This window comes from Melospiza georgiana, chromosome 2 (assembly GCF_028018845.1).
Source record: "Melospiza georgiana isolate bMelGeo1 chromosome 2, bMelGeo1.pri, whole genome shotgun sequence".
In the NCBI taxonomy this organism is placed as follows: Eukaryota; Metazoa; Chordata; class Aves; order Passeriformes; family Passerellidae; genus Melospiza; species Melospiza georgiana.
The window spans coordinates 17656943-17671697 of NC_080431.1; the positions used below are offsets into that span (position 1 = coordinate 17656943).

The 14755-nt window shown below is 36.6% G+C and overlaps 1 protein-coding gene across 1 annotated transcript in view; it reads right to left on the minus strand.

Annotated features, from left to right (window-relative positions):
* The window catches only part of TUBGCP3 (tubulin gamma complex component 3), a 48441-nt gene that overhangs the window by 12521 nt on the left and 21165 nt on the right, over positions 1-14755 (minus strand). The window contains exons 7-12 of the mRNA XM_058045270.1: positions 13479-13597; positions 10235-10360; positions 6683-6751; positions 2970-3102; positions 1527-1693; positions 34-144 (exon numbers count right to left, since the gene is read on the minus strand). Of these exons, the coding sequence (XP_057901253.1) occupies positions 34-144; positions 1527-1693; positions 2970-3102; positions 6683-6751; positions 10235-10360; positions 13479-13597 (725 nt within the window). The remainder of the gene's footprint in view (positions 1-33; positions 145-1526; positions 1694-2969; positions 3103-6682; positions 6752-10234; positions 10361-13478; positions 13598-14755) is intronic.

Genomic DNA, 14755 nt, shown 5'->3' on the forward strand with positions numbered 1-14755 from the left:
AAATCACCAGAAGATGGAATTTTAGATTCATACCTTTTTTGACTGCTCCATTGTAATAAAAGATGGGATCATTGATTTCCTCAAAGTGTATTTGTCATGCCACAACCGATCAGTTTTAACTGTAGGATCTGAAGCTACAAAAAACTGAAGATTGAAATAAATATTTAAAGCAAAAGATTAATGTAAACTGTAACCTATAGTTTCAACTATTATTTCTGCTATTTTCACAGATGCAGAGGGGAAAAAAGAAAATACAAGAAAAGCAAAAACCCAAAAAATTTTTTCAATTGATATGGTGATCAAATGTTCCAGTCTCTCAACTCCACTCAAGAGAATCCCCTCATTTGTAAAAAAATTAAAACTAATTTATTAGTTTTGTTGAAGTGAAGTTTGGATGGATTATGTCTTCATCTTGTAAAACAATATACCTATTTCCTGGACACAAACTCTTTTCACTGTCTCCAAATGCCATTTTCCCCAAGAATGGCCAATTGTCTTTCTTCAAAACTGTCTATCATATGAAAATTATAGCTTTCAGTACAACACATCCAACAATAATTTTCACTTAAGAACACTCCTAATTTTCCACTAAGAACACTCTTCCAGTGCACATGCAAAGGTTAAAGCTAACAAACTCCCTAAAATCCTAAAAAGACAAAACCTCAAATCTGGGGAGTAGGTGGGGAAAAAATAAGTGTTTTACACTTCTGAAAAAAGATTCATATACATTTTACACAATTTTACAGCTTAAAGATCAGCTGTCACTATCACTCAAATTTTGACCAAAATAAGGACATTCCAAGACAACAGACAGTATATTTGACCCTCAATTAAAATTATTCAGATTTGTCTCAGAAGTGCTCAATGAATTTTAAAAAATTATTCTTTGGCTTCTTGTAACAAAAAAAAAATTTAAGAAAAAATCCTAATCACTTTAAAGAGATTGTACTGATTGGAGGAAAGTGGTGAGAGAATTTAGAAAAGCATACAAAATATTTCCAAGAAGAAAAAGGACAATTACGCGAACTTGATATTACAGAAGTCACAACAAGTAACTTTGCAGAGTTTCAATTCTGGAACTATAAACCTCTTCTACCCAGTCTGACAGACTGAGCTTATTTATCAAAGATAACAGTATGCAGTCACAGAAAAATATTGTGAGCTTCTTTCCAAACACAAGGCTTGCATTCTGAACAGTTACAAAGAACTCTGCATACATTACTGCAAGAAAAGATACTGAGGAATTATTTTGTCTTCAGAAATGAGGACCTAGTGTCAGAACACCATTCTGACTCTACTAACCAGACCCAGCATATGATTAGTTGAAGACAACACATTGCAACCTGCAGATATCAAATTCATGAAGAATTCAAGAAGAGAGTGGTATTTCAGGTTATTGTGTGTATTGCTTACTCATGTTATACATTTTCATCACACTCTACTTTTCAAGTTCTCCTCTAAGCTTCCCACAGATTATCACACCACAATGCAAAGAGATGAAGCATTTACTGTAGCATATACATTACCTCATGGTATGTATCCTCCAGCTCTCCATCATAAATCCAGCGATACAGGAAGTTCAGGACAGGATGGGATACTAGGCCAAGAATGTGCTGAACCAGAGACCTCATGTAGGGATCTCCTGTTTTAGTATAGGCATGAACTGCTGAGGCTAGTTCACCACCTTTTCTCCCTGGAAGAAGAAAGGAACAGAAACATTTGAAGGAAAACCATATGCACCCCATTTAAATTTAGCAGCCACTGATTTTAGCTACCCCTGTGTCACATTGAGCTTGCTAAAGAGCAACTCTAAAAGGTAGCAAAAGTAGATTTTTTTTATTGCTAACAGGGAATTCCTAGGTTTTAGGGCATGAATTATTAATCTTACTAAAGCATTTAGCAGAGTTATCTGTCTACTTTATGGCAGCTTAGAGGAAAATTCAAGGCATCAGATCACACACAGAAGTTGATGCTATGCTTCCAGAGAAGCATTAAAGGAGCCTTAGAATGTTTTCCTTCTCTCCTGTACTTGACACTCTCAGATATTCTTTGTGCATACATGCACACAAACAGGGTTTTCATGTTTCTTGGTTATAGCTGCCCTCAGTCCCATTAGGGAATATCTCCTGTCTTCTTGCAATTGTAAAGTAAGAGGCTGTCAAAAGAAAAAGTTAAAAAATAGACTGAATATTTAATTTTGCTGCTATGCTCCACAGTTTACCACTTCCTTGCAGCAGAGGCCATGCAGCTCAAGATTTTCATGAATGTCTTAAAAATAAAGCCCATTAAAAAAATTTGTTAACAACTCCAATAATTAAGGTAAAGCAAGTGTGGTAGGCCTTTTTTTTGGCTAAGATGCTCTTTTCTGAAGGGCTACAATCTCAAATCTAAAGTACAATCAGGGAGAAGCATCAATTACTGGTCAGCTTAGTCACCTACTGGTCAAAGTTCTGGTAAACTCCAACATGACTCTCCCCAGCATCCTCTTGTGGATTGCCAACAAAACACAATATTTGCAGGTTTGCAAAGTTTTGTTGTTTCACATGAGTCTGAAGACAAGGCACTAATGACTCCTCTATGCCATCATATATAGAGAAATTGCATAATACTCAAAAATAGTGAAGAAACAAAGTCAACCATTTCATAACACATTTTACCATTTTTCATTTTACCATTCTCTGAAAAATGATTAAGCAACTGAAAATAGCATAAAAAGTGCATGCTTAAAATTGAATTTTTGAGCACATTCTAGTCTTAAAAAAGTAAGAAGTCTGAATGTATCAACACAACACTATAATTTGTCATCATTTGTTTAAACTAAAAGAGGGAGAATCTGAACTACCTACTTGAAATTTTCTAAAAAAAAGGAAGTCCAAACAAGCACTAATATTATTGATACCCACCTCTAGCATGCACAACTACTCAGTTATATAAAATCCCCAGAAATATTAAATTAATGTTAAACAGACCTTGACAGTGATCAACAAGTGCTGCAAGGGTCTTTAACCTTATTTTGGGGTCATATGTCCAGACTAGAAGACGGCGAAGTGTTAAACTGCTCTCAAGTCCCAAATTCACACCCTGATCATCTTCCAGTTGCAACTGATCAAGTTAGAAACAGAAAGACACGTCAAAGAACAGAACTGAGGAAGAACTCAGGTTTCATAGTTTGTTCTGAAGTCAGATTTTTACTAATACACTTGAAATACCCAGTGTTATGTATTCTCTCATTAAGTCACTGGGCCAAAACTTGAGAGCCAATTTTTAGAGAAACAGACTTGAGCACAGGTGAAAGAACAGAGATAAGCATAAGCACAATGAGGCAGACAAACCACAAAGACCAAGAAAGTTAAAGACAGCAAGGTAATAGTCATGAAGAAAGAAGAGCAAAGAAAAGAGAAGAAATCCTGAAAGACAGCCTAGACAAAGAGTAAAGAAAAACATCTAAAGGACAGGCAGGCTGTGAGAAGTAAATTTTTCATTATTGCACATGCAGCTTATTTTAGTTCAATATGTGACAAATCCCCTTCAATGCCTTCCTCCAGAAGCCATCAGAACTTAAGTTAGTCTTATAGTGAGATTAAGGAATTGCTATGTTGAAAGAAAAATACCAAACTTTAAAAGCTACAATAAGAAAACTATCATAATGTGACTACCATGAATCTTCCAACGCCATGGAAAATAAAAGCCAAGTATTTGCATCCAAGGTGCAAAGGCAAATCTTACACAAGAACAGATGGAATAAGCAGGACAAGAACACAATTCAAGATTACAGAAGCAAGCTCCTGGAGCAGTACAAGGAGACAATCTCTTAGAAAAGATGCTGCTTCTGATATATGACAACCAACCCACTATGTGCTTTCCCATCTAGCACCTTTTTTAAGCCAAATGCAACATACTAGTTAAATTTAAGGCTAGTGTCATCCACATTAAGCTCAGCCTTAGAGCCAGTTAAATTCATTTGTTTCCAAATTCTCCTGGGTCCATGCCTGGGATTTTTCTTTGGTGTTTTTGGAAATCAGCAATGACAAGAGAGATACATGAGCCACCCTTTGACTTTAGGGAAGACATGGTACATCTTCATCATGGAACTGCATTTTTAAATGGGCTGACAATGTGAAAACAACCTGCAAGAAAAAGACCAGAGACGCTTATGGAATAGCAGACAGTATGCTCAGGATTAGTCATTCAAGGGCAGAAACATGCTCAGGAGAAGCTCTGAAGGCATAATAAAATGTCATAAAGAGAGTATAGAACCCTTTGACAAGATTCTTGTTTTTCTATGACCATACTGCTCTCTAGAACTGCAGTTAACAACTCCTAATCTGGCAGCCTGTATGAACTCCTGAATCAAAAAACGTCACATACACTCAATTTCAAGTCAATTTTCTACATGCTTTCCAGAAGCTAAAAGGTACAGGTTTTTGTCCATTCTGCAGCATGGCCTTCAAGCCCTTCCACCTTTCAAGTCACAAAAGAATCTCTCCTCCACTGCTGGATCTCCTTCCTTTCATGTCTTTGGGAATAAATGTTGCCAGAAGCTTCTGAAAATCCAAACATAACGTGACTCTGGGAACCCTTTCAGTTAGGTGCTGAGGGACCTGGATTCCCCAGAAACTCCAAAGCATTGCTGACACTGTACTGACTGTTCCCTATGAAAAGGCATTTAATCAACATGCTCAAGGCACTCATGAACTCTAACACTGAAGATGAATCTGGCAAGGAGCATGAAGAGTAACAATAAGACCAGCAGTAAAAGTGAGACTGGGAAAAATGTGTCTGAATGATGCTACATGAGGGGTGACAAAAAAATGGAAAGTGCTGAGGTACTTAATGCCTTTTTTGCCTTGGCATTTCAGTAAGATTTGCTGCTGGGGATACCAGATGTCAAGATAACAAGAGAGATAAGTCTGGAACAAGGCAGACTGAGCTCAGAAGGATCAGGCTAGAGTACACCAAACAGATGGGATATGCTTAAGTCTGTGGGTCCTGATGGGATGCACTGAGTGTTGAGGGAAGGAGTTGCCCAATGTCACGGCAAGGCCACTCTCCATTATTTTTGCAACACAGCAATTAGAGGCAGTTTCTGACAACCCTGAGAAAGCAAATGTCATGCCTCTCCTCAAGAAGGAGAAGCCATAAAACTACACACCAGTGAGACTCACTTCATTCCTTGGAATAGCAACTAATCCTGGAAAACCATTTCTAAGCTTATGGAGGACAAAAAACTTTCTCAGGAAAAACAGCTCAGGAAAAGGAGAAGGAAATGGGAACATTTGTGGTGATGGAGTCTGTCTTCCCAAGCAAGTGTTAAGTGCCCTGAGGCCCTGCTTGCCAGGAGCAGCTGGACATCTGCCTGCTGAAGGGAAGAAGTGAATGAATTCCCTACTTTGCTTCGCTTGCACGCACAGCTTTTGCTTCCCCTTCTACACTCACTAACTTGATTGACTTGTCTTTTTGTCTTCCTTCTATTTTCTCCCTGTTGTCAAGAGACAGGGGGGAGCAAGAGGCTTGGGTGGGTGCCTGGCTGCTGCCCAGGGTCAACCCTCCACAAAGGCAAATGCAGTTTAAAAAAAATAACCCCAGAACTTCTGTCTTTTTCTTACAGGCTTTCCCTCCCACCCTACTCATCTCTTCTGTTGCAAGGTTTGGTGGGGCAGGAAAGGTAGACAAACTGCATCTCAAAGTACTTGAATATTTTAATGGTCAAGAAGTTTTAGAAATGAGAAAAAAAATAAAATCAAAGCACCAGCAAACCAAGAGAGAAAACTCATTTTGGACAGAGCAAGAGGTAATTACAAAAGAATAACTGGATAATAGCCAGGAAAACCAAGCAAACCAATGCTACATATAACAAGCATTCCAAAAGTCAAGAACGTTCAAGAACTGCAAGTTAAAAGAACAGATGCTTTGAAAACATTAACAAAAGCCTATGACAAACAATAAAGATTTTATTGAAGTTAGAGTTTTAAAAGGCAGTATAATTTATCTTTAGGTCAATTCTCAGAATAAATTTTTCACCATTACAAGTAATGAACCTCTTGAAAGCCCCTTTCAAAAAAAGGCAAGCAGAAGAATGCTTATTTTATTTTAGAGACAGCATCTAGATGCACATACCTACAAACATTTGTGGAAAACCTGCAAGATTATCAGCAATGAGTTGGTCTGTATGTTACAGGGAAATAGTAAAACATCGAAATATCTGCAGAACAGATGTCTTTACTCTCAGAAAAACAAAGGGACAAGAAAAATGTACAAACTGCCCCACACAGGAAAGAAGCTGGAACTGGTACTTGTTATTACTAGCTGCTATATTGTGCACTGCTGGAAAGATGGACTGTTTTTTTCTCCACTCAAGAATGTGTGACATTGTTCAGGATTTGAATGATAAAGATATTATGCAAGGACACTGACAAAAAGGATGCAAAACAGGGACAGAGACTTAGAAATACACATTGCATTCTTTGCTTATGTAACACATCAAATACCAGTGAATTCTTAAGAGAACATTCAAGGACACATACAGCTGAAGAGCAAGAAATGTACAGAGAATTGTGTTCACTGTCAACAAAAACTGCTGTACATCCTTTACATTCTAACAGAATAGGTAGGTACTACCTTTTTAGGAGCTATTAGATAACAGAACAAAATAGTGAAGTTGAATATGTACCACCTAGCTTACCTGAGAATGTAAAACAGACAGAAGTCGGTAGTATTCTTTAAGTTCCTGATGTAAGGCTGCACAAAAACTCTGTAAGAGAAAGAAGGGAAAAAAGTAAAAGGAAAAGTCATCAGAAGTCTTTCTGATTTCATTCTATCACCACACTTCCAACATAGTCAGAAATTTCTTGAAGGGAATCTTTCTAGAAGTTTCAGCATAAAAGCCAACTCTTAGAGTAATGGCCAAAGTATAAGTGCTTCCCTAAGAGCTGCCTATACCTTTTCCAGGAATTTATACACATTATCAAGTGACCTTGTTTCTTGCTACCTTAACTCTATCACCATAATAAACTATGAAAAGTGTAACTCTTCAAGTAGACATATCATTTCAGTAATGGCAACAATAATTAGCACAAGGATGTACAAATTATAACATGACCCAGTTGAAGATTTTTTTTTTAAATAATCATGTAAGATACAGTATGCAGTGAAGCAACAGAGTTTAAATTTCAGGAAGGCCTCTAACAACAGAACACAAAAGTTAGGCAATTAGCATTATATTTACAGTATAGACTATATTACATGAACAAGAAAACACAACGCTCAAAAAATGCTCCAAATAAGTGCTGCCAGATCTAGAACTATAAAATTTTGACCTTTCATCAATTCACAGTTATATACGATTGTTCACTTGACATGGAAGAAATGAACAACACAAAGTATATCTTCAGAAATCTGTAAAATGTTAAAAAGTTAATTTAGAAGTTAATTCAGGCTCGAACTAAAGCAAAAATTCTTCTTTGTAAAACAATTCTAAGCATAGCTACTTTAGGTTGTTTAAAAACCAAGATAAATTTTAAAAACAATTCCTGAAATAATACTTGTTTAGTGATAAATATTTTCCATAGTTTAGGGTTTGGGGGAGGTCTTGTTTTACTTTTGTAATGGTCTTACCTAACATACAAACTAAAAAAATGCCTGCAACACATTTTTCAAAACAGAACTAAAAATACGGCTCATTAATTTGGGAACAACTGATAAAGACCTTAAAATCCCCCAAGAAATGCCCCAAGTTTTTTATTTGTTTGGTTTCTTGGAAGAATATGCTCATGCACACACACAAATTCTTCAGAACTTTCAACCAATTCTCAGCTAATGAATTCGATATCTATTTTGATGAATTTTTTTAATGGGAAATTTCCCAGGATTTTCCTTCAAGACCTTTAAAAATTGCAGTCAAAAGAATTTGGAAAAAGAAAAACTCATAGAAAGAACCCAAGAACTTAAAGTACTTATTCACTAGAGTATGTAAAAGGCAGAAAAAATTTCTAGAAGCACAAAGAGAAAATAAATCTTCTTTCCTCTTAAGCAGCTAAGAAGCCTAGAAAAAAAAAGTCATTAATCTTGCCATTGTATCTTTTTTAAGGAAAGGAGGTTCCTGTCTTCAACTCAACATTGTAAATTGCAAAGAAATTTTACATTCTTTTTATTCCAGAGGATACTGAAGGGCAAAAAAAAATCCCCTTATGTGTAACTCCACTCTTCATTTCTTCTCACTTGCTTCTCCAGGAAATTTTTGAACCTATTAAAGTGGCACTTGCCAAGATAGAGGGCAGAGCAGAGCATCTAAGAAAACAATCAAAGACACTGTTCTGGTCAAAAAGGAGAACAGTAATCACTGACTTTAATGATTTAGTAGTCAAAAGGATTTAGACTCTAACTGGTCACCAATTTTTCAGAGAAGCTTTACAAATTAAAATTTACACCCAGTACCAATTCCTGCATCACAAACCACAGACTTTTGCTTCCCAAACTGTTACAGAAAAACTGGACATTACCCTAGAATTCTGATTTGGACTGCTGCAAAAGAGAACTGAGGAAGGAAACAGAATGCTTGTTCAAGAGAAAGAAATTAAAATGCCCATTAACTCAAATGGATCTAAATGGGCTAAATGCCAAAGTACAAGCTAAAGGATAGCTAACTGCCAATTATTCTTTTTATATTCTGAGGACAAAGTAAAATTCAGATATTAATCAGCAACGGTAGGAAAATATTAAGTGTAATATATTGTTACATCTCTACTTCTAATGTCAATGCCTGACATTTTGTGTGGTAAACTCAGTCACCAGAATCATACTAGAAGAGGTGACCGACATCTTACTGTATACCTGGTTTAAACAGGGGTTTACACAATCATCCTTTCAGAACATTAAGTGAAAGATGTTTTATACCAATACACACTGTTGTGCTAAATTCCTTAATGCACAGTGCACAGCACCTGAAATTCTCAGCTATGAAAGCCGTGATGAGCATGAAGGCATACTCTCTGTGCCCAAATACTGACAGCAAGAGCAGAATATAAGTTTTTGTTTGTACACTTATGTCCTAGAAATATACACAAGTGCTTGCTTCAAGCAAAATTAGCAGCATTAGAGCTATGCAGACTCAGGTAACTTAACTGCACAGCCTTCTGCACAGGATCTGAAACCTGCATACAGAAGATACTACACATTTAAATTCACTGAAGAATTAAAGTTCTCCCCTTTCTGTAAACTTGAAGATTAAAGCTAGAGACAGTAAAAATAATCACAAGCAGGAAGCTGCTAGATAAAGAATAAAACTTCACCCAGATATAAGGGGGAGAGTCCAAAGAAAATGCATACACAGGAGCACTGCCATATATAACATGGAAATTAGCACTGGATCAGTAGAAAAATTATTATTTATATGTAACTAGAAGGGTTACTTAGAATAAGAGACAGAATGGAACAGAATAAAACATTAGAAAAGTAGGAAGCACTACAGTGTCTCTACTGACCTCTTAAGAAAAATTAGATTGAAGGGAGAAGCACTTCAATTTCTTGGCAGATTAGGTAGGATGTTATGGCTAGAGGCAGGGATAACATTTCTGTCGACTCAGAAGGGATAATATCCAGTTTTACAGAGGGAGCAAGTGAGAGGAAACGGGAATGTCTTAGCAGTAAATGTGGTTTTGGGTATTACAGCAGCAGTGAAGTTACTGTAGACTATAAATCATGATGATGAAACCTATGAAAACAAAAATTAATATTCTTTTGATGTTGTATTCAAAAGAAAGGGCAGAAGATAATGCACTACTTGCATTTTATGTAAGCTAGTGCAGTACTAACACATGAACATCAACAATAGCTGACAAGAATGTCTCCTGCACAGGTCACTAACAACTGAATTGGTGATTAATTACCTCAGGGATAACATCATCCCATTTAAGAAATGTTTTTGTTTATGAACATGCATGAATAATTTTAAAATATTGGGGTTGTTTAAAAAATGGAGATTAAGAAAAGGAATTTATGAATGTTTCCAGCTACAAATTACAGGGGCAAATCCTTAAGACCAGAAAGGGAAATGCCTTTTCCTTCCCTTCTGACTATGACCCATATCAAATGCAGCATCCACAAAAGGAGTAAATCAAACAATAAATTATTCAAGCTCCACAGGTTATGCATCATTCTAGCACTGCATTTACTCAGTAGTTTCTTAGCCAAACAAGAACAAACACTGAAGTTAGACTCTTTTATCTAGCTGACCCACCTGTCCCACCAGTCCAAATGCACGATCCAAACTCCTCTGGTCTGTGTATTTCCTTATTTTGTTATGGAGCCAGCCCAGCTCTGCAAGTCTGCTTGTAGTATCTCGGAGAGATTTTGACAAGCTCACCTATAAAGTTAACAGAAACAAGTTTGCAATTAAGTCAAATCTGCCACACCAATACTGATTTCTTCACAAAGGTCCCCCTTTCTCATAAAAAAGCCAGTTTCAGAAACAATTCATTTTACATTCTACAGTACAGATACTGCAGAAAAGTAAACAACCATGTAATAAGCATTATATTTGTACACATGTGCATTGAAAAGGCAGCAGCAACAAACTACTGGCAACTTTGAGACCTTCTCTTTTGGAAATCTTAATATAACAGTATTCATACACTCTTTTATATCAGGCAATTATGGCAATAACAAAATGGTCTTCAGAAAAAAGGAAGAAACCTGCATTTTCATGTTGCAATATCAGCCTCTTTATCTTATCCTGACAACCAGCAAGACTGAAAATACGAGTGTTGAAACAGAGGTGTTAATGACTGAAACTAATGAAAAAGCTTTGACAAAATAATTAGTAATTGCTACATGTGAAAGAACCCTTCAATAGAAAATAAATGACCCAATGCCTGACTAAGCATCAGGAACCAAGATTAAGTCCAGATTTTTTAAGTTATTTAATCATATGTCCTTCTGAACCCTTCTAGGCTGTTTCTGGTTTTCTTCTACTATCTCACTAACCTTGCAAGCCTGCCTTAGTCCCAACACCCTATTTGGCTACCACTACTACTTTCATCTGAATCAGCACATTTCTTCCTCTAATTTACCAACAGATAAGACACTTCCCACTTGAGATTTTCTTCTTCCACATTTCACCATATTACTCAAGAACACTACCATCAAACATTCAAAATTTCATTGAATAAAAATCCCCAAACAATCTGACTGATAATACAAACCACGGGACAGAGACTGACTTCTACCCACAGCAACTGGGCCTATCCCACCTCTACAGGCAATTTTAACTGTGACAGTCAGCTGGAACAGTCAAAACCAAAGCAAGGAGTTGTTCCAAGAAGTTAAACTGCCAAAGAAGTAGAAATCAATCCCCTTCATTAAACCTTTTAGTTAACAGTACAGGCATTCTCCAAGATAACAATTAGTGTCAGAGTGTGTTATCCACACCAGTGTGGGCTTGAAACAGGCTGCAGCATTTGGTTGTAAGACCACAGTTCAGTCCCTAGCCCTCTTGTTTACCCACAGAGGTACAGCTTTAACTTCTTGAACAACTTCTGTAGGGTAAATTCCAGCCCAAACAAGCATAATTAGACACAGAAACCCTGCCCACAGCTAAAACCAAAGAGATGACATAAGAACTACTTAAAATTCTGCAAGTACAGAGTACTTGGCAAACACTGAGCACAACACACATCCGCTGGAATTAAATGAGGAACAAGCAAAATTGGCTTGGTATTATTACATTTGTATGCCTTAGATCAAATCAGAAGCTGCTAGCTTATATGGTGCTGAATGTCACCACCAGACCTAATATTAACACTAAGATTAGGAAACATTTCAGCAAGAATAGCACCTTAGAAGGTGTGCTTCTTTCTGGAAAAAAAAACCCCAACAATCCAGACTGCGTACAATGAGATTGCCATCTGAGGGAGAGCTACATGCTCTGACTACTATTTTACCGAATGTGCAGTAACACAGCCAGAGGAGGTATGAGCTTGGTCCTCCTTGCTGGTCAGAAGTTCCAGCTGCAGCTCTGGTGGGTCAGATAACCTCACCTTCACTGGGTCCAGTAGCTCAGACCAAGTACAAGTAAGGAAGAATGGAAGACGACTGATTTCACAAAAATAACTGAAGACAGGGCTCTCAGGCAAAGATTATTCAGCTGGCTTGTGGTCAGTAATTAAATTCCCTGAATTACAAGTTCCAAGTAAAACAGCTTCTGACCTCAAACCAGCCTATTGGATATGAAAGCTACACAGAAAACCAATGAACCCATTGCCAATTTTGTAATCACTGACTAAGTTTTCTTCACATTCCCCTAGAAAAATATACTATGCTACCCTTCTTTTGCTACATATAATCCCATATATAGAATATAATTTACCCAGTGAAGGTGCTAAGGAATTACAAACTTTGCATCATCTACAGGTGGATGTTTATTAAGAATCTGTTAATTAATAAGATTTAACAGGATTTAAGTTTTTCCATTTATCCCTCCATTAAGCAGCTGTGTCATTGTAAAGTTATGGTGAACAACTACAACATTTTACTACTATCATGAAGGAAAAAAGGAAATTAGCTCAGGTATCAACATTAGGACCCATCTACCATGATCTTGGCACATGAAATGGCCCAGAAGTAATTTCCCCACCATTTAAGGACTATGTAATATTGTCATAGTAGAAAGTTTTAATATAAGTAAAAATTTAAAGTGTTGTCTTTCCATCTGAATATAAAAATCAATTAGTAGAACTGAGCTCTGAAACTGTACTGTCTAAATACTGAATGTGAAGATACTAAAGCAACTAGCACCATTCTTTGTTCTTTTGGGTCAGCTGCCCCAATCACACTCTTGGGGTTTTTGTGAATTGCAGACAGGCGTAAGATCTCACCACCTTAAAGCAAAGTCTCTCAGGCATCTCTCCTATTCTTTTGTCCCTTATTCAATGTCTTCATTCAAATTCACATGAGACCTTTCTTCAGTTCTACCACCAGTCCTTTCTTATCTGGGTCACCTGCATCTGATCACTTATAACTGTAACCAGGCCCATAACAATAAGTGGCTAGCATCTACTCCATATCTCAGGCTGTTAAACTTAATCTAATAAGAATGCAGTAAAATGCCTGCATCTGCTTTATGTTCATTCTTATACACTGGAGAGGAAAAATGTTGACAGAAGTCCTCAAAGCCATAATTTATGAGTCCTTCTATTGGATTAAGAGTTGGGAGACTATTCACATCTTGTGAAATGCTACATTTTCTGCCTGGCACCTGATCTACCCAATCAATTCTCAACTACTAATGTTGAAACTACTCTGTTGTATTAACAAAAGAACCCCCAAAAACAAAACAAACAAAACCAGCAAAAAACAAAACAAAACAGCTGGTAGAGGGAATATAGACTTGTAATAATATTTTAACTATTTTACATGTTTCTCACAGCTATTTTTCCCCTATATTATTTTCTGTTCATATATGAAATACAGTCATCATACAGTACCTTTCCCTCCACTTTATAGCAATTTTCAGAATTGCACATTTTGATGTTTTTGCCATCTATTCCCTGGAAGACATATAAAACATCTCTTACAAGATTTGCTTCCGTTATTTCAACAGAACCTAGAAAGGAAAAAAAACAAAAATAAAACAAGTATTTAGATTTGTTGAGACAATAAGTTTTGATATAACTTTGAAGAACTATTTAGATGCATAGCCAAAAACCCCCAAACTATAAAAAAATATGCTGGGCTTGTAACTGGTAAAGAAATATTTCAGGTCCTCTCATTCTGACAGGAAAGCCCAAGATTGGCTTTTCCTGCCTCTAATGCCACCTGTGGTTGTCCCAGAGCAGTCAGTCTGCATGGCACAGGGCATGTCCTATTTTAACTGACACATTGGCCAGTTTTTAAACCTGGTTATCTCTTGATACAGCACCAGTGCAAGTTCTGAGGGAAGCACCACAGTAACTTTATCTTTCTTTGAACAAACAGTTCAAGTTGGAATAGACTTCTAGAATAATCTCTTCTACATTCACCTAGAAAAAGAACAGTTAATCCAGAAGGAAGAACTGCTTGTTTCATAATGGCTTTCAATTACATATGCCACTGCTCAGTGAGAAGACTGATCAAATCAGACTGCGTAACAGCCATGGAGCTAGAAAATATTTAAGTGTGACATTTGCTTCTGGTTCTTATCTCTAGTCAGAGGGTAGATTGTGTTAGAGATGCAAGATATTTATGAATTTAAAGGCAACATAAAATCAAAAAAGGCATTGTGTAGGCCATTGAATCTATCCCCACCTTTTCTGGGCAAACTGTCACCACACGCTTTTGTAAATTTATTTAGGATTTCAAGAATTAAACAATTTTAACCACAACTATCCAGAAACTGAGATGCTACAATTTGCTTCTCCCAATTTAGACAGTACTCTTACTCTTGTCAGTTTGCCTCCCCAACAATCCATTTTCCCAGAAAAAAATCCAAGAAAAAGTAAAATCTACTCTTATTTCAGTATAAGTAGTCTTCAGTTTAAGATACCATTTAAAATTCAGTCTCCCCACATAACAATAAGATGTGCATGACTGTAGGTTGTCCTTCTTAGGAACTTGTAGTGAAATGGTGAAAGATTCAAGTGCACATTTCTTTCATTGATAAATAATATGACAAGTATTAACATCAGCCATACAATGTGCCTTTTTATACTCTGTGTGTGGATGTAAGAGTAAGAAAACTTCAAAATAAAAAAATAAAAACAAGCAACTTTAGGAGAAAAAATTA